General features: G+C 34.9%; 1 protein-coding gene across 1 annotated transcript in view; it reads right to left on the bottom strand.

The window, feature by feature from the left end:
* LOC121368620 (fibulin-2-like) overlaps positions 1-22180 on the bottom strand; it is a 59434-nt gene that overhangs the window by 7441 nt on the left and 29813 nt on the right. The window contains exons 11-21 of the mRNA XM_041493359.1: positions 19010-19263; positions 18291-18432; positions 12016-12138; positions 11302-11496; positions 10480-10611; positions 6659-6799; positions 5432-5620; positions 4584-4721; positions 3508-3633; positions 1300-1425; positions 133-252 (exon numbers count right to left, since the gene is read on the bottom strand). Coding sequence (XP_041349293.1) covers positions 133-252; positions 1300-1425; positions 3508-3633; positions 4584-4721; positions 5432-5620; positions 6659-6799; positions 10480-10611; positions 11302-11496; positions 12016-12138; positions 18291-18432; positions 19010-19263 — 1686 coding nt within the window. The remainder of the gene's footprint in view (positions 1-132; positions 253-1299; positions 1426-3507; positions 3634-4583; positions 4722-5431; positions 5621-6658; positions 6800-10479; positions 10612-11301; positions 11497-12015; positions 12139-18290; positions 18433-19009; positions 19264-22180) is intronic.

The following is a 22180-nucleotide window of genomic DNA, read 5'->3' as shown; positions in this document are numbered from 1 at the left end:
GGTCTAGTCGAATTTTGTGTGTGGTCATCATTAAAGACACAATTTTGTTAACATTGGCAAAATACAAATTAATAAAATTGTTTTTAAGTACAAATTAGTACTATAATAGTGATAGAAATGGTATAGATCTACCTTCACAAAGCCGCCTGTCATCGGCCAGTTGGTAACCACGGTTACAGGAACAAAAGTATGATCCAACCACATTGACACAGGTATGGTGACAAATGTTCGGTGTCAGGCATTCATCCACATCTAAAAACAAAATAAATAAATACATAAAATAAGGTACTTAACCGTGTTAAATAGTTTTCATTCATTTAAACGCCTTGCAAATATTGGTCTTCAGTATACAAATACTGCTATGGTGGGCAACCAAACCAAGGGAATGAATGAATGAACGAACAAATGAACGAACGAACAAATGAAATGAACAAACAAATGAAATGAACAAACAAACAAATGAACAAATGAATGAAAGAACAACCAAACAAATGTTTAATGACATCCCAGGACAAAAATTCACATCTGCTATTGGGTGTCAAACAAAGGTAGGTACACATGTATATGAATATGATCCAGACCAAGGAAGACTGACAATATCTATTTTAATATGGGATGGTTTACTGAACCTTAATTTATTAATTAAATCACCATATGCCATAATTATGTTTATTATTTCCCAAAACATCAGTATCAAAAAATTAAAATTTAAAAAAAACTACTTTTTTAAAGAGAATTGGCAAAGGAGGGGTGAACCTCTACATAGAAAACTAAGACATGGATAAAAAAAAAGTTAGCCTTTAAAACATAAAACAGAAACATTGTGTTGGTAGTGCTAAAAGTTGGAGTTGCAGAAAAATACAGAGAATTTTCAATTCTGAAAAGAGAACATGATTTATGTACAGACATATGGTTAAGGACCACACAGATATTGAGACAAGAAACCCGCTGTCGCCACTTTATGGACTACTCTTTTCGATTAGCAGCAAGGGATCTTTTATATGCACCATCCCACAGACAGGATATACATGTAGTACATACCACGGCCTTTGTTACACTAGTTGTGGAGCACTGGCTGGAACGACATCAGCTATTGGATTCAAACATTTGATAATACTGACAATACTGACAACTGTTTTCCAAAAATTGATAAATGCATTATTTTAACACTGGGTAAACATGTATTAATTTATTTCATATTTCATAAATATATAAAAAAAGCAACAAGTTTTAGGATGACACTACCAATCAAAGACAGTTTGAAAATATAATGCATTATTTAGTGTACATTACCGATACCTTTGCACTGTCCCTGTCCATCATCGACGAGTCCTTCCTTACAAGCACATCTGTAACTGCCAGGGGAGTTAACACACTTTGAGTTGAACGGACAGATGGCAGCACCATACGCACATTCATCAATGTCTGTAACAGAAATTTACGAAATATTACATAGTTTCAAAACAGTCTGGTACATGGTTTTTATACATGGCTATTAACAAGAAAAACAGCTGAAGTTTGTTTTGTTTAAAGACACAACTATTATTTATTAATCATTAGCTATTGGAAGAAGGAAATGTTTTATTTAACGACACACTCAACACGTTTTATTTACGATTATATTGCATCAGACATATGGTTAAGGACCACAGATATTGAGAGAGAAACCCGCTGCCGCCACTTCATGGGCTACTCTTTTCAATTAGCAGTAAGGGATCTTTTATATGCACCATCCCACAGACAGGATAGTACATACCACGGCCTTTGTTACACCAGTTGCAGAGCACTGGCTGGAACGACATCAGCTATTGGATTCAAGCATTTGGTAACACTGACACATAGCTTTCAGAGGAAACCGGCTACATTTTTTCATTAACAGCAAGGGATCTTTTTAATTCCACTTTTTCACAGATAGGACAGCACAGCCTGTGATATACCAGTTGTGGGTTAAGATGGGAAAAAAAAGCAAGTCAGACACATATTTTTTAGCAGCCTGCTAGTTGATCTCATGAGCCACAATTAGCATTTACATATGACCTAGATAAGTGTTCGTAGTGAAACGAATGCAGTGTGTAGGACCTCATATATACCAAACAGAACTGGATGATCTATTCTAAATGTTTAAAAAACATATTCATCTCACACTTGCCTCATGTTGTTAGTTATATGATATCCAGTGACCACTCACTCACTAAATATACCACTCAACTTCACATACATTGTTTTATACTTCCTCATTTATTGCACGAGTTATATTTCCAGTGACTCAAGAATATCATGTTGTTATACCACGAGACTGCTACGCGGCCTCATGTTGGTTATGTTCAGTGACCACTTTCGCAAACATAACTTCCTATTTATTGCACGAGTTTATTTTGCACAAGAATATATACCACGAGACTGCTACGCGGTCGAGTGGTATGTTCTTTCGCATAATAAACGAATGCAATAAATAGGAAGTGAAAACAACGTATGTGAAGTTCTGTACTTATTACATACTTTCTTTTATGTTTTACAAAAAACGGTTTTTAATTTAACGTCATAACAACACTGTTAAATCTATGATCAAAACTCCTTTCATGAATTTGCTTAACGTTAAGAATCATACTCTACGGCAGCCTTGTGTAATGTTTCCAATATGATGTGACGTCATTTGTAAATCATATATGAAGTCAGTAAATAAAAGGCACTGACTGCAGTAAAAATAAAAAGGGAATTCCCCATTTAAAAGTTCCGATCCAGATTACACATATGTGTAATACAAAATAAATTTATTACACGGTTTGAAAATGTCTTTATCACTATAGTAAGATTGAATAAGTATGTAATAATATATAGTATTACCCATATGGGCTCAAATATACGGGGTAATATATTTTCGATCTCTGCACAATGTGCAGATCGCTTCTACAGCCACTGATTGGCTGGCTTTAAAATCACGACGTTTGGTTGGTTGCTTGCCATGGCCGGAACTTCACTTTCATTCATATAATTTTTTCATTCATGAGTCAAATTACACATACGTTATACGATCTACAAAGACAAATGGACTCATTTGTTTCGTGAACATGAAATGGTATATTTTCATAAGCAGCGGCTTTAATAATATATAAAAATAATTATTTTCAAATACAAATACAGTTGTATTATTTTGTACTGTAAACATTTGGCTGTAAACAGAACGCCGTTATGCTATGACGTCACTTACATTACGTCATGTAATGTGCGTAAGATTATATCACGTAATGGCTGATGTTGTAGACTCCAGAGGAATTTTTACATTAAAAATCAGTTAAAATTGACAATGGGTAATAAAGAGAATAATCAACTCGCTACGAGGAATTATGAATTATCTGTCCCTCGTGAATGAATGTTGTAAAACCCTCGCCAAAGGCTCGGGTTTATAACATTCATTCACTCGGGACAGATAATTCATAATTCCTCATAGCTCGTTAGTTATTCTCTAAGTATTCTCCATTTCTCTAAGCTGTGAATTTCCATACAGACCTGTGCACCTCCCACTGGAGTCGTGCCTGAAGCCCCGCGGACACTGACAGAAGTAGCTGCCCTGTCTGTTAACACACTGCTGGTCGGGTCCACATCTGTGAGTCTGTGTCTCACACTCGTCAATATCTAGGTTTAGAAATAAAGTAGAAATAAACTCTTGTCAATATCTAGATAGAGAATAAAGCAGAAATAAGCACTCATTAATATCTAGATAAACAGTAAAACAGAGACAAATACTTGTTAATATCTAGATAATCAAGAAACAAACACTTGTCAATACATGTATATAGATAAACAAAAAAGTAGAAACAAACACTCGTCAATATCTAGATAAACAAAAGGGTAGAAACAAACACTCGTCAATATCTAGATAAACAAAAGGGTAGAAACAAACACTCGTCAATATCTAGATAAACAAAAGGGTAGAAACAAACACTCGTCAATATCTAGATAAACAAAAGGGTAGAAACAAACACTCATCAATATCTAGATAAACAAAAGGGTAGAAACAAACACTCGTCAATATCTTTGTCAAAATGCATAATTTAATTAAAATGTTTTAAGTGATGTGTACATGTATGTTAACAATCAAAAAGCAGTTAGCTATTTAGCCAAATATATTTCACAGTGGATAATAACTGGGGTCAGTGACTTTAATGTATAAAATAACTGAATGAAACATCAAATTCATGGAAGAAAGAAAGAAAGAAATGTTTTATTTAACAAAGCACTCAACCCATTTTATTTACGATTATAATGTTATTGGACATAAGAACCACACAGATACTGAGGAAGGAAACTCGCTGTTGCCATTTCATAGGCTACTCTTTTCAAATGGCAGCAAGGGATCTTTTATACGCACCATCCCATAGACAGGATAGCACATACCACGGCCTTTGATGTACCAGTCGTGGTGCACTGGCTGGAATGAGAAATAACCCAATGGGAATCGATCCCAAAACGACCGCACATCAAGTGAGTGCTTTACCACTGGGCTACGTCTCACCCCGCATCAAATTCATGGAAGAAGACCGTTATTCACCTGTATGTATGGTTGTGATGAACTGTATACTTACCTACACAGTTTCCTGATTCACTCGGCTGAAAGCCTGGTCGACAGGATACCGTGTTACGACAGGTGTACGAGCCATGTGTGTTGATACACTGCTGGAACTGGCGACATATACTGGAATATTCTGTACATTCATTAATATCTGGAAAAAATTAAATAAAAACAAGATAAGCATGTAGTTAGTTAAAACTAAGCAAATAAAGAATCAAAGAAAAACAAGAATTCAGCAAAATTAAATGTTTTGCCAACCATAAACTTACATTGTATTTAATGTCACTGAATGTATGTAAAAAAAAAAAATTCAGATTTTAATATAATTATTTTTGCACATGGTTTGCGAACCTCCATAGGTGCAACATTAAACCAAGTTTTATTGATGTGGAACTTAAAGTTTGTTAAAAATGGAGCTAAACGTGAAACTTTAATGTTGAGCTTAAGTCAAAAGTATTTTATCCTGCAACCACCGTTTCTATTGACAAAATATGATGACAGATAAAGCAAAGGCATATCCTGCTACATGTACTAGCACTATATGACTTTTGACGTCACTCATGTGATGTCACACGCATAGCCTACATTACAAAATCGCTCATTTGACCGTTAGGTCATCATTCAATGTCGCTGAAATAACAGAAATAATAGCTTTTCCCCTTAATTTTTATTGCCTGCAGAATAAAAACAATAACTAGTTATTCTCTATTTACTTATTTTTCACTTAAAAATGTGAGAAATGAAGCTATATATGAAACTTTAACATTAAGGTAAACGTAAAAGTTGACACTGTTGCCTTTTTACTTCAGTAAATGAATGACGGCAAAACTAGATTTATTTTCTTGGTTATTACCCACTTACCGACACATCTTCCATTTGCATCTGGTCTGAGTCCCCTCCTGCATACAACAGCCTGGCAGTCCCCACGTGTAGGGTTGAACCGGGTACCTTCGGGACATTCGGCTGGGATACAACGGAACGAGCCATTGTTGTTCTGACACTGGTAGCCATTACCACAGTTGTGGATACCAAGACGGCACTCGTCGGTGTCTGGTGACAGAAATAAAACATGGGTGATGATGTCATTAGAATGATAGAATTGTCAATCATAATATCATATGTAACTGAAAAACAAATTATAGTTTGCCATTACAATAAATTATTATCTATGAGCTACACAGTTTAAATGTATTTTACTCTATTCTTTGTATTCCCAATTAATGAGTAAAACGTTTTATCATCCATTAAAGGCTTTTGTTGGAGATATCGCTGGCACTATGATTTGCTGTATCTCCTGTGATATTGTCCTAGAAGATATCGCTTCTTATAATCTTGATTGGTCAAATTTTAATCACAAGACATTATTTTGTTACGTCACTGTGTATGTTTCAGCGCTAAACCTATCATTAGTGACGTCACACCATTGTCGTTCTGCTAGTTAATGAGTCTACCACTTTTAAATATAGTGACATTCAATCCACATTACTGACATTGTTTACAATTGTCGCAAATGAAAAGAACGATAATGGATGATAAAAAGAATACTCCCCGAGTGTCTTGTGATGTCATAATTTGTCAGCACTTGTTGATAAAAGTATAAAAATCCTCGGCAAGCCTCGGAAATCATACTTTTATTAACTCGTGCTGATAAATTACGGTATCACAAGACACTCTTATCCTCTGTTTATTCTTATTTTTGCAAATAGTCTTACAAAATACCGAAACTTTACTTTACGACTTTATTTAAAAACAAGGATAACATCATTACATGTATTCATTACATGACGTCATTCAATAATTGTTTTCTGTATGTCATTGCACAGCTGTATAAAAATAAACCAGACAGATGATATGGATGGGACCGGTGTTGGTAGTGTAGTGGTTAAGCCATCAGAAATCCCCCTGATTTAGTCTAACTACAGGAGTGCATGAAGTACATCAATGTGAAATAAGGTAGAATTCTATGATTTGAACATACATATACTTCAGCAGCAGCAAATAATAGTACAGTCAAATGCAATAAAAGGAGGTGTGTTTAGAAAAGACCCCAAAACCCACAAAACAATACCGAGCATGCAGTGTACCTACCAACACAGCGCTGAGTGTGTGTGTCCAAGGTGTAGCCAGTCCCACACGAGTATATTCTCCGACAGAGGAAGGAGCCGATGGTGTTTTCACACCTCTCCCCCGTCCTGCAGTTGTGCGTGCCAACAGCACACTCATTGAGATCTGTAACAAACAAAACAGTCTTATCACAGGAAGGAAGGAAGGAAATGTTTTATTTCATGACGCACTCAACACATTTTATTTATGGCATTAGACATATGGTTAAGGACCACACAAATATTGAGAGAGAAAACCCGCTGTTGCCACTTCATGGGCTACTCTTTTCGATTAGCAGCAAGGGATCTTTATATGCACCATCCCACAGACAGGATGGTACATACCATGACCTTTGTTACACCAGTTGTGGAGCACTGACTGGAACGAAAAATAGCCCAGTGGGTCCACCAACGGGGATCGATCCTAGACCGACTGCCCATCAAGCAAATACTTTACCACTGGGTACGTCTTGCCCCCTCTTATCACAGACTATTCTGAGTCTGCTACCATTGTCAAATGTTTGACTCAATCAAATGTCTTATTTTATGGATGATGGGTAAATCTGAAAATGCCTTCCCATGTGACCAATTTTTTAACAGCTCTTGTTATTGCGTAATACATATCATTCACGTGATCACATGGATTCAAGAATTTGGCAATATCAAATAAAACATGTGTTTAAAGTAATTACAGTGAAACCCCCCTAAACTAGACACGCTCGGGACCAAGTAAAAAGTCTGGTTTTAAGGGGTATCCGGTTTAGAGAGGTTCTCTTTTGTACTGATATTTAAAACGGGATGGTGAGAAACGTCCGGTTTGAGAGAATTCTGGTTTACAGAGGGTCTGGTTTTGAGAGGTTTCTCTGTACTTAAACCATTTGGACGGGCTTCTGTCCTTAATTATACCAATATCATAATGACATTAATTAGCTAGCAATATTATATTTATTTTTAGTTTAAATCTGTTAAATAAATACATGTAGTTAATGTATGTTGATAAGCATATAATTTTATACTGTTGAAGTAAATTTTAAATTTAGATGTGACATAAACATAAGTGCAATTAGTATGATTTCATAGGACTGGAAACTAAATTTTTAAATATTAAATGTATAATAAAGTTATTAATGGTATAACCTAAAATATTTCATGTGTATGTCAGTATATAACTATAAGATAATCAACTGTATATGTTCTGTTATATATAAACTACTGTAAAATACTTTATTTTTGCGTGGAATTTATTTTCGCGTTTGAATAAAATTCGTGAAAATAAATTCCACGCTAAATTAAAGGCTGGCGAAAATTGGACATTAATTTTTTTTTTTTTTAAATGTAGTCTCATTCAATCAGATCTGAGACATCATTAGTTTCCGCTGCACAATAGTAACAATGCGACACATAACTTTACATCATGAAGCGAGACGTGATAATAAACAATACGAAGGGCTTTCACATTGAAGGTTTTATTTACCTGTTGGTCAATCATAAACCGTACTGAATGAGTATTTTGACAGTAATAAATAATGTTTGAATCAAACTTGCGCTAGCATTGCGCCTTCAAATTCTGTTCTGTTTTCAGGTTTGTTTTTTATAACAAGTTTGAGGATTACGAAAAAGAGCACGGGGTAGCATATAAGCACCTTGCATAAGTTTACGGTATTTTGTAAACAATAAACATCAAAATTATTAACATCAGAACTGGTACTTAATTTGGTTTATTATGGGAGGGATGGGAATTCGTGAAATTAAATACTCACGAACTGAGTCATTTTCATTAAATTGCAAACATTTGATCTCGTGAAAATAAAGTATTTTACAGTATATCATGCAAATTATATAAACAATATAAACATTTTAATACACAAACAAGCACAATTACTATGTCATTTTATATACAGTCATACATGCAATGATGCATTTTCCATGTTAATCTAAAGCTGGTTTGTTACTAAATAAGAATTGTTTGTGAATTTATCGATGTATAACAGTGACAAATTTGTGACTGTTATACATCGATAAATTCACACCAAAATGACAAACAATTCTTATAATTACAAACAGCACAACTTATTTAGTTAAAACTACAACCAATTCATAAATCCTTTTCTAACTTTCTTCCCATGATCAGTTTTATGTAATGACAAACAGTTCTTATATAAAATGACAAACAGTTCTTATATAATTACAAAGACAGAACCGTGTGCAGAGGATGGGTTTCTGGACAAACTCTCCCCTCGATTAAGGAAATTTTCTATTTTTTCAATACTTTTTCCAGGGAAGCATGTCTTAACCCTTCATGAACTTCATCACCAAGAGTTTAGTCCTCAACCCTCTTCAGAAATGTATGCACAAGTGCCTGAACACACCCTATTGAGTTAAAATACATATAAATCAGCTTCAAATGTCTTTTCCGTGATCTGTTTTACATAATGACATCCCAGCTGGCGTAATGACATAATGTTTTTAGGTTTATTGGAGGATAACCGTCAGGAAGTTTGTTATTACAATGTATATATGTATAATTATGTTGTCTGGTGAATTATACAAATAAGTTAATATGCCTGTTTTGAAAACAGTTGTTTTACAGGGACACCAGCCCTATTTTCTTACATGCTAAGATCAACACTCTCGTTGAACAAAACATTTACTGGTACCTTTTCATCACCACTGGTGTAGCCATGGTAACCATCGCCCCCATCCAGTCACACTTTGTGTTTAAAATTACCACCACCTTTTACATTTTCCTATCACCTCATAACGTGTAAAAGCAAAAATTAACAGACATACTGTGTGGGTGTGTTCCATGCAATGTGGGTGCAATATTTAGTTTAAAAAAGTTTGTTTTGTTTAACGACATCACAGTGATTAATTAATCACCAGCTATTGGATGTCGAACTATTTGGTAATTCTGACTCGTAGTCATCAGAGGAAACCCGCTACATTTTTCCTAATGTAGCAAGAGATCTTTTATATGCACTTTCCAACAGACAGGAAAGCACATACCACAACCTTTGTCCAGTTGTGGTGCACTGGTTGGAACGAGAAAAAAAACAATCAGCTGAATGGATCTGCTGAGGTGGTTCGATCCTGCGACGCAAGCACCTCAAGCGAGCCCTCAACTGACTGAGCTAAATCCCACCCCATGCAATATATAAAAGCATATCTATGCCAATGTTTAAAACATTACCTACAAATGTTGATATATAGACTGATTATATACCTTGATATATAGACTTGTGAAAATAAAAACACCACTATTATACAGCAGAATTAGAACACAGGGATTCTATAAACTAAGTTTGGTAAACTCTATCCAAATATAAACATGATATGTGTACTTTTATTTTATGTCTATTAAATATCTGCAGTGGGAGATCCTGGGCTGGTGGTGGTGGTGGTGGTGGTGGTGAGGGAGGGGGGTGGATGGTTCGGCAGGATATAGCCTGTATGGCAGCATCTCTTGGCAATATTCTCTTCCAGTATATTCCCACTCCACAAATTCAAAGTTTATGATCACAAAGCTGCCATTCTCAATCATACAAATATAAGCAGTTAAGCAGTCAATATATTATTATTATTCAGATACATTCTGATCTCATTCGCTTATATCACATTATCACTAGGCATAAAAGCAATTATTATTTGTTGTGCAGTATTTTTGCAAGGCAAAGCTGGCATTTTACAACATAAATCTGCAATATAGCAAGTTACCATCATGATTCATGACAACTTTTATGTACGGCATATTCAGCAATGCAAAGCTAATATATTACAAAAACGCAAAGCTGCATTACAGTCAGTTACCATGACAGCGCTGTGTTCTATTATTGTAATGGTATCCCTCATCACAATCACAAGTGAAAGTCCCGTTCAGGTTTCTGCAGAGTTGGTGATCACCGAAACAATTGTGTTCAAAAACTGTGCATTCATCAATATCTTCACAGTGAAAGAAAACAAATCATATAGTAAAGATCCACCAACTATTTAATAATGTCAGGTATTCATTTTATTCTTGAGAAGTTAAATTTACAAAAAAAAACCTACCTTATCTTGCCATGTATTAGCCGACTTTTGAAGTCTAGAAATACTTTCCAAAACAAGAGAGTCAGCTTATATACGGAGGCAACAAATTGGTTCATAAAATTCCGATTGAAAACACTCCCAACCGCGACTTACAAATTTGATCAGACCCTTATAGCCTTTCACAGCTTATGTAACAATAATTTGTGCACATTATAAATAAACACCCCATCGGCTTATACAAGGAGTCAGCTAATACACGGCAATATATGGCAATAAAAATTATCACCTAATGTTGCGATCTCAGACAAAGAATCAAACCCAGATGTTAAAGAGAATACTATAAACAGAAAACAACTTTTAACAACTAACAGCATACCATTCCCAAAACCAGCTACACACTAATTCTTTGTAATATAGTCTAAACAATTTGAACTAACCACAAATAAGATGCAGTGCAGACTGAAGACAGCCACCATGTGAAAGCAAGTTCCTATCAGGTCGAAAACGTATGTGTAACTACTAGCTAATATTTAATTAGTGACCGTGACCCATTGATGGTTATCTTGAGCTCTGTTCTGTTAGAGTGATATGAAATCTACTGACCTTCACATCGGTTTGTGACACTGTTGAAACCATAGCCAGGGTGGCAGTCTACTTTCTGCTCGCACCGGCCAGTGACGGGGTTCTGGACATAGCCTCTCGGACATTCTATTGGCTGACAGCTGTATCGACCAATCACATTGACGCACTGCTCTCGCGGTCCACACGTGGCCAGCCTCTCGGCACATTCATCAATATCTGGAAGATGTGAAAATTATAATTACTTTTTTATGATCAGCCTTACAAGATTTAGGATCGAACCACCTTGGTGGATCCATTCAGATGATCGAGTTTTTTCTTGTTCCAACCAGTGCACCACAACTGGACAAAGGCTGTTGTATGTGCGTTCCTGTCTGTGGGAAAGTGCATATAAAAGATACCCCTTGTTGACTGTGGTTGCATTCACTTCCATAGTGCCATACCCAAATGTTTCTTTCTGGCAGAAACACTGATAGCTCAGTTTGGACGTTGGGTGTAATGTTTATAATCCGTTCCATCCTCCTACAAAAATATTTTTTGTAAATAATTTCAATTTGTTTTGATGTAAGAATAAAAGTAAAAGTGTTTTGGAAATAACAAAAAAAACACAACTATTTTTGTGTGCAATTTAGAAAACAATTGCCTTTGAAATAAATAACTTGTAGTAAATTCCATAGTATGAAAAAGGCATTCTCCTGTGAGAAGGACTATAGTAAATATTGTACATAAGTAACATACCACTGCATGTGGCCTCATCGGGATTGAGTCTGAATCCATCAAAACAGCCGCATCTAACCCTTCCTCCCGACAGATCAGTACAACCCTGTTCACAGGGGTTGTTGTCAACACAGTTGTAGGAGGCTGAAATATAATGAAAATTCAAGGTAGATATCAGACAAAAGATCTATATAGATTAAATATGAAATATAATGAAAATTCAAGGTAGATTTTAGACAAAAGATCCATAAAGATTAATAATAATGAAAATTCAACGTAGATATCAGACAAAAGATCTATATAGACTATCATGATATATAATGAAAATTCAACGTAGATTTTAGACAAAGTTCTAGGAAGACTTTTATGAAATACATGGAAAATGGAACGTAGATATCACACAAAAGTTCTATCATGAAATACAATGTACAAAGAATATTCAAGGTAAATATTAGAAAAAGGATTATGGATGTACCATACATATTTTTAAAGAAAACTAATCGCATGATGAATTATGAAATTAAAATAGATGGTGTATTTTTATGCATAATCTCGCTTTTTTATGAATATATTATACAGGGTATTGATAATCAACCATATCTATGTACAATTTATTTTATATCAGACACATGTGCCAGTCATTTCAGATACCGTACTTAAACTGTATATATGTTCATGTAGGCCTACATAGTTACCTTGGTTTAATTTCAAAGTATAATAATTAATACACATTAAAGGCATACTGTCACAGATTTAAGGACTTATTTCTCTAAAAATGGATAATTAAAAATTACATTATATTATTGTTGGAAACCAAATCTAGCTATTGCATCACCTTAACTGAACCATGATGGAGTGAAATCCATGTTAACCCTCTCGGCAATTTTAGTTTTTAAATTATGGACCATTGCCATAATTCAATTATTTTTACAAAATGTCATTAATAAATGGAGTATGGTGGTTATGAAGATGGTTGAATAAAGTACATTTAGGGACAAATCAAATTATTTTTGTTCAGTTAATACTTTGTTAGACCATTAAATAGGTCAGTGGTCTGTGACAATATGCCTTTAAGTGATATTCTGTTTCTCTATATTGATCTCAAAAGTCTAATGATTCTCTGAAAGTATGTTTAATTTCTTCTTTGTCTGGGCAGTTTATCTGGTTTCCCATGGTTTTTAAAACTGAATGTATTCTGATAATGAATTGAGTTCATTTCATTTATATCTTTGTTAGAACTGACCACCCAATAATAATTCACATTGTCATGAATGTATACACACATACACTGTATAATACCAGACAAATACAATAAAGCATTCATATACTTGCACATATCTGCATTCCTATACAAAACCAATGGATTATTACAAAATATATCTCCAACTCTTAATCCTCACAAATCTATGTACTTAAATTCCAGTATAAGGTATTATTTTTTGATTAAATTGAAAATGATATCAAAAATGTAAATTATTAATAATAGCTAAAAAGCAAGAGTGCTATGCGAGAAACATAAAGCCAGCCAGCCAAAGCAAATAAGCATATTAAAGTCTAAATCTTACTTTATACTAGAAATTATGTCTGCATTTCTATTTTTAAAAAACCCCTAAAACAACCATATATTAAAAACAAAAATTAAATATAAAAGAAATAAAGTGCAGCTGGGATATTCATCCTCCTTCTTTTCACCTTCAGTACGACAGGTTCGGCCATCTTGGTCCAGCACAAATCCCTTGTGACATTCACAGCGAAAACTTCCTGGGGTATTAATACAGCGGTGAGAACAAATCTTATTCGGGAACTGTGCACACTCATCCACATCATCCTGCCCCGCCCAGCCACTGTCACCTTGACCTTCAGTGTGCGCTGGAGGAAAACACGTACAACACAGTTACTTCCCCTACCTAACTCTTTCGTGCTGGTGGATTTCCAGTAATAAACTTTTAGTGATCTGATGGATTTTCCTTAATAAAGTCTTTATGAGTGGGTGATGGATTTCCAGTAATAAACTTTTTAGTTTTAGTGGTGATGGATTTCCCATAATATCTCTTTTAGTGGTGATGGATTTCTCATAATATCTCTTTTAGTGGTGATGGATTTCTCATAATAAACTCTTTTAGTGGTGATGGATTTCTCATAATATCTCTTTTAGTGGTGATGGATTTCTCATAATAACTCTTTTAGTGGTGATGGATTTCCAGTAATAAAGCTTCTTAGTGGTGATGGATTTTCAGTAATAAACTCTTTTAGTGGTGATGGATTTCCCATAATGAACTCTTTTAGTGGTGATGGAATTCCCATAATGAACTTGTTTAGTGGGGATGGATTTCCCATAATAAACTCTTTTAGTGGTGATGGATTTCCCCTAATAAACTCTTTTAGTGGTGATGGATTTCCCCTAATAAACTCTTTTAGTGGTGATGGATTTTCAGTAATAAACTCTTTTAGTGGTGATGAATTTCCCATAATAAACTCTTTTAGTGGTGATGGATTTCCCCTAATAAACTCTTTTAATGTTGATGGATTTCCCATAATAAACTCTTTTAGTGGTGATGAATTTCACATAAACTCTTTTAGTGGTGATGGATTTCACATAATAAACTCTTTCAGTGGTGATGGATTTCCTATAATAAACTCTTTTAGTGATGATGGATTTCTCATATTTAACTCTTTTAGTGGTGATGGATTTCCCATAATGAACTCTTTTAGTGATGATGGATTTCCCATAATACACATGTAAACTCTTTTAGTGTTGATGGATTTCCCATAATAAACTCTTTTAGTGGAGATGAATTTTACATAAACTCTTTTAGTGGTGATGGATTTCCCCTAATAAACTCTTTTAGTGGTGATAGACTTCCTATAATAAACTCTTTTAGTGGTGATGGATTTCCCATAATAAACTCTCTTAATGGTGATGGATTTCCCATAATGAACTCTTTTAGTGGTGATGGATTTCCTATAATAAACTCTTTTAGTGGTGATAGATAATGAACTCTTTTAGTGGTGATGGATTTCCTATAATAAACTCTTTTAGTGGTGATAGATTTCCCATAATAAACTCTTTTAGTGGTGATAGATTTCCCATAATAAACTCTTTTAGTGGTGATGGATTTCCTATAATAAACTCTTTTAGTGGTGATGGATTTCCTATAATAAACTATCTTAATGGTGATGGATTTCCCATAATGAACTCTTTTAGTGGTGATGGATTTCCTATAATAAACTCTTTTAGTGGTGATAGATTTCCCATAATAAACTCTTTTAGTGGTGATAGATTTCCCATAATAAACTCTTTTAGTGGTGATAGACTTCCCATAATAAACTCTTTTAGTGATGATGGATTTCCTATAATAAACTCTTTCAGTGGTGATGGATTTCCCATAATAAACTCTTTCAGTGGTGATGGATTTCCTATAATAAACTCTTTTAGTGGTGATGGATTTCCTATAATAAACTCTCTTAATGGTGATGGATTTCCCATAATGAACTCTTTTAGTGGTGATGGATTTCCTATAATAAACTCTTTTAGTGGTGATAGATTTCCCATAATAAACTCTTTTAGTGGTGATAGATTTCCCATAATAAACTCTTTTAGTGGTGATAGATTTCCCATAATAAACTCTTTTAGTGGTGATAGACTTCCCATAATAAACTCTTTTAGTGGTGATGGATTTCCTATAATAAACTCTTTCAGTGGTGATGGATTTCCCCTAATAAACTCTTTTAGTGGTGATAGACTTCCTATAATAAACTCTTTTAGTGGTGATGGATTTCCCATAATACACATGTAAACTCTTTTAGTGTTGATGGATTTCCCATAATAAACTCTTTTAGTGGAGATGAATTTTACATAAACTCTTTTAGTGGTGATGGATTTCCCCTAATAAACTCTTTTAGTGGTGATAGACTTCCTATAATAAACTCTTTTAGTGGTGATGGATTTCCCATAATAAACTCTCTTAATGGTGATGGATTTCCCATAATGAACTCTTTTAGTGGTGATGGATTTCCTATAATAAACTCTTTTAGTGGTGATAGATAATGAACTCTTTTAGTGGTGATGGATTTCCTATAATAAACTCTTTTAGTGGTGATAGATTTCCCATAATAAACTCTTTTAGTGGTGATAGATTTCCTATAATAAACTCTTTTAGTGGTGATGGATTTCCTATAATAAACTATCTTAATGGTGATGGATTTCCCATAATGAACTCTTTTAGTGGTGATGGATTTCCTATAATAAACTCTTTTAGTGGTGATAGATTTCCCATAATAAACTCTTTTAGTGGTGATAGATTTCCCATAATAAACTCTTTTAGTGGTGATAGACTTCCCATAATAAACTCTTTTAGTGATGATGGATTTCCTATAATAAACTCTTTCAGTGGTGATGGATTTCCCATAATAAACTCTTTCAGTGGTGATGGATTTCCTATAATAAACTCTTTTAGTGGTGATGGATTTCCTATAATAAACTCTCTTAATGGTGATGGATTTCCCATAATGAACTCTTTTAGTGGTGATGGATTTCCTATAATAAACTCTTTTAGTGGTGATAGATTTCCCATAATAAACTCTTTTAGTGGTGATAGATTTCCCATAATAAACTCTTTTAGTGGTGATAGATTTCCCATAATAAACTCTTTTAGTGGTGATAGACTTCCCATAATAAACTCTTTTAGTGGTGATGGATTTCCTATAATAAACTCTTTCAGTGGTGATGGATTTCCCATAATAAACTCTTTCAGTGGTGATGGATTTCCCATAATAAACTCTTTTAGTGGTGATAGACTTCCTATAATAAACATTTTTAATGGAGATAAATTTTTCTAATAAAACTCCCTTAGTGGTGATGGACATCACACACTGCTAACTGTCTATCATATTGAGACTTATTTGAAAAATCTAGTAATTTGTCATCTTGGCCATACAGGGTTAGTGGGAGGTAACAGAATTATTTCCCTTAGTAAATACTTTATGATTTAGGCAAGTACGGTACTGCTACTTTAAACAAAAAATATAGAGAAGTAGTTTTAAACAATACGGTTGTACAGATTTCCCTTAAAGAATTCTTTACTTGAATATTCATAATAATTTTCAGCTTTTGGACTTACAAATTGACTGACTGAGCAGTAATGCCATAAACAAAATTTACATAGAATTTTGAATGTTACTGCTACCCTACAAGCTGCCCCAAGCAAAAGGTTAGACTTCTATCAGCCATCAAATATGCATGTAAGCATGAACTGTTATTTTTGCAGAAAGCAGCATAATAAATGCAGGATTTTGTGTTATATATGCATATTATTATTTTATTATATATAAGAACAAGTAATTTAACATGAAGTTTAAACTAGAGATGTTCCAATAATCGATAATAATAAAAACAATTGTTCATCTGGGCTCCATCAATGTGATGATCAATTATGAATGTTCATAAAAGATTGCAGTAGAATATGTTGATGACAATAAAAAAAATAGAATTCACGTTAATATGCTGGGATTAGAGTTTGTTTTTATGTGTACATAAAGAAGTCAAATATTGATTAGGCATTAAAGGTAAAATTAACACATTTGTGTGGTTTATTCCAATGAACAGGTCATGATTTTAACATAAGTACAATTCTAACCAACTGTATAATTGAAAGTGGATCAGTTGGTGCAAACTGATTAGAACCAATGGTCGATGATGAAAATTCAACTAGGACTGACAGCCTAGATAGATGAGTTGTGTGCCCAAGACAGCATACTTGCACCTTAATTAGACATAAGGTAAAATGAGTGAAGGAATATGATGCATAAGGTGTATCTATAAAAAGCATTATAATGAAGCATATCAATAGTGATTAGGCTATGTGAAGGAAAAGCAACAGCATTTTTGTTTTTCTATTTTTGCTTCTAAAAACCACAAACAAACACCACAAAAAAAACCAAAACTACAACAAAGAAGTTAAGTAATAGCAGCATTCTAATAATTAACAATCATTTGAATGAAAAAAACATTTGTATATATCCCATCACAGGGTTTCTGCCAGAGGGTAAAACGGGTATGGCGCCATATTCAAATATTTTGCTGATTTTTTTTTTTTTAAGTTAACCGTTTGATAAAATTAATTACTCTTATCATTACTGTATTATTTTCTTAACCCTAACCCTACATTTAACCCATTTTCTTTCTGGGGAAGCCCCCTTCCTGTGGTTGCATTCAATTCCATAGCGCCATACCCAAAAATATATTTTTGGCAGAAACACTGCATCATCCGCCATTCCAGCACCAGTGCATTCATTACCTCTTGTCTGGTTTTTGCTCATCGTCTGCCCAGTACAACACTCCCAGAAGTTAGTGTCACATGGATCACCGTATGCGGGACTTTCACAAGGGAGATTACTCTGGCGGGCAGTCAAGCCAAGACGACAACAGTGGCAGCACTCCTGTAAATGAAGTGAAATATTGTTAGATGTTAAGCAGTGACATTCAGGTCATTTCAATCTAAAGCTGTTTGCTATCTAATGCATGGTTATTTCGACACTGGGTCAAGAATGAAAGGAAATGTGATACCACCACATACAATGTAGGCTACTTCTACCAAAAAAAGCAGGACAGTACATACCAAAGTCTTTGATTTACCAATTGTGAGGTATCAGTTAGGAAGGATATGATGAATGGATGGATGGATGGATGGATGGATGGATGGATGGATGGATGGATGGATGGAAGGGTGGATGGATGGATGGATGGATGGATGGATGGATGGATGGATGGATGGCTGGCTGGCTGGATGGATGGATGGATGGATGGATGGATGGAAGGATGGATGGATGGATGGATGGATGGAAGGATGGAAGGATGCATGCATGCATGGATGGATGGATGCAGGGGCATAGCATGGTCTGGAATGGGGGGTGGCGATGAATATGAATATAGCAGACCCTTTTGTCTTCATTTTCCCTGGACACTTACGGTATACGAATAGTCTGACATTGCATTATTGTTTTAGCCTTGTTTTACCATGTACTGTTCAGCGCCAGGGTCTGAGTCCCTGACTGAACAAATCTGCTGGCTGAGCGCGGTCTCCTTGCCAGTCTGGCACTGCTGGACGTGGATCTCCTTCATGCAGCAGACGCTCATGATGGACATGCAACTCTGATGGTCCTCGGCCGACACGTTAGCTATCCTCACGTGGATACCCGTACACCTCCCGTTGGTCATCGACCACCGGATACCCTCTATACAGCATGGCGTCAGAATGTCGGTCAGGAGGCCTGCGGAAAACAGTCCATTACTAGTTTACAACAAGTCTGGTGAAAATAATAATTGACTATTTTTGTTAAAGGTATTTGGGTCTTTTATAAACACTGTATGGAATTTGTAATTAAAACTTAGTTTTTTGGCTTGAAATAATACATTTTCACATCTATTCATGCAAAATATACAGCAAAACCCCTCAAAATTGGATCGTTATAAACCAGAATTTCCTCAAAAACAGATGTTTTTCATGGTCCCTTTTTGAATATCAGTACAAAACAGAACCTCTTTAAACTGGATTACCCTTAAAACCCAAATTTTACTTGGGTCCAATGGGTGTCCCTTTTAGAGGGGTTTTACCATGGCATATTCCTGAATGTATAATCACCAATAAATTCATCTTACATTCCAGACCCAATACTTATAAAACTTTTGAAGTCTAGACTCTAGATTTTAATATTCACGTCTTGAGACTTTAACGTCCTGGCAATGTCATACAAATTGCATGTGTGTAACATCATTAAGAAGTTGAGTCTAGAGTCTAAAGTTTTATAAATATAGTCTCTGGCTCCATGCTAATAAAACTTTGAAAGTCTACACTCAAGTTTTATCAATGTCTTGAGACTTTAGCATCATGGCAATGCCATACTAATAGCATGCATGTTTCGTCATTAAAGATTTTGAGTTTTAGTCTAAAGTTATAACAGACATTCCCAGACCATTTTCAAATCATATCTGGAGAGTTGTAAGGAAGGAAGGAAGGAAATATTTTATTTAACGATGCACTCAACACATTTTATTATGGTTATATGGCATCAAACATGTTGTTAATGACCACACAAATATTGAGAGAGGAAACCCGCTGTCACCACTTCATGGGCTACTTTTTTTGATTAGCAGTAAGGGATCTTTTATATGCACCATCCCACAGACAGGATAGTACATACCACTGCCTTTGATATGTACCAGTCGTAGTGCACTGGCTGGAATGAGAAAAAGCCCAATGGCCCACCGACAGGGATCGATCCCGGACCGACCGTGCATCGAGCGGACACTTTACCATTGGGCTACGTCCCGCCCTGGAGAGTTGTAAATGCTTATATTTGTGGTTAAGGAAGTGTTCTTAACTGTCAAGCACCCTGTTATTTCAATACTAATTAGGACATATTGTTTTACCACTGGGCTACGTCCCGCCCTGGAGAGTTGTAAATGCTTATATTTGTGGTGAGGGAAGTGTTCTTAACTGTCAAGTACCCTGTTATTTCAATACTAATTAGGACATATTAAAAAAAGAAGAAGGTAATTATAAAAATCCAGTATCATCAAAATTCTATGTGAGTGGCAAAAACTATCACATCACAACACTGTCTTCAGCTTATGTAGAGATATAAGTTTAAAGTTTGATTTTTTTTTAAACAACATTACTAGAGTACCCAATAGATTATTTTATTCATTTGGACAAGTAATCTTCAGAAGTAAATAACAACAACATTTTTCCATTTGTAGCAAGGGATTTTTCCCAAAGAGGAGAGCACATACCACAGCCTTTGATATACCAGTTGTACAGCATTGGTTGGAATGGGAATCAAATGTACAAATGAACATTCTAAGCAAGAATACTAACTGAAATTAAATTAAAATGACTTTATGACGACACTGTGTATAGAGAATAACCAGTTAATGACATAGGATATCGGCTTTATCCTGTGAAGGTAAGAATGGGAAATTCTGCGAGGCTTGCTAAGTGAAATTTCCCCATTTGGCCTGAACAGGATGACGCCGATATCCTACACCATTAACTAGTTATTATTTTTATCATGCAGTCCATAAAAATTAAGTGGAAAAGCTATTATTTCTGTTATTTTAGCTACGCTGTACGATGACCCAGAGGTCAAATGAGCGATTTTGTAATGTAGCTATGCATGTGACGTCACATGAGTGACGTCAAAAGTCATAATCTGCCAGTATACGTTTATGACTTTGCTTTAACTGGTCATCACAATCGGCCTACAGAAACAGTGTTTGCAGGATAAATACTGTTATACTCAGTCTGGTATATTTTGAACGTACATCAGTGCATATGTTCTGTTATTGTCAAGTTAGAGGCCATGTGACAGGAAATATGTTGTTCAACTGACCATAAGTTGTACCAGTACCTACAGTAACAGGCAGGAAACAACAGCTCTGCCTGAGCTATCATCACTTTCTCTAAAGTTAGCTTGCTGTATTATATTAAATATAACTGGTTATATTGCTTGGCATATTTTCAGTACACACAATTAACTTGGGTAGAAACTGGTAAGGTGGAGGAGATGCCTGTTTAAAAATAATTTTAAAAACCATATATAATTGGGGGTTTTTTCCCAGCCCCTGGTTTACAATTAAAACAACACATGCCAAAGAAAGCCCATATAATTTAAGGATCATTGACAATTATCAATATTTTTAAGAGCATATATGTTGTATGTTGGAAGTATATGTTAGAATGATGGGGGAAAAAATCCATACAATGATAGACAGATAGATTAATGGATGGATAGATGGATGGATGGATGGATAGATCAATGAATAGACTGATATAGATAAATGGATGGGCAAACTAAACTGATGAATGGATGCATAAAAGAGCAAATAAATGAATGGTTTTAGAATAGATGGATGTATAAAAGATTGAGATGTGACAGATTCAAGATGAATGCATGGATGGATGGACGGACAGATGGATGGTTGGACGGAAGAATGGACAGATGAGACATGGATTGAATAAAAGAATGGTTGATTAAATGAATTAATGTATTCATCCCCATTTCTTAAAGCAGACCATTAAACTAAGTGTATATAAGTAATATAAATAGAGTAAATGTCAAGAAGTGCCATATGTTCACTAGCACTGTGGTTTAACAGATTCAAGATGGTATAAAATAAACTGCACTG

The sequence above is a fragment of the Gigantopelta aegis genome, chromosome 3 (genome assembly GCF_016097555.1).
Source record: "Gigantopelta aegis isolate Gae_Host chromosome 3, Gae_host_genome, whole genome shotgun sequence".
NCBI lineage: Eukaryota > Metazoa > Mollusca > Gastropoda > Neomphalida > Peltospiridae > Gigantopelta > Gigantopelta aegis.
Note: the sequence above shows the minus strand (reverse complement) of the source record. Positions and strands in the feature narration are given on the sequence as shown.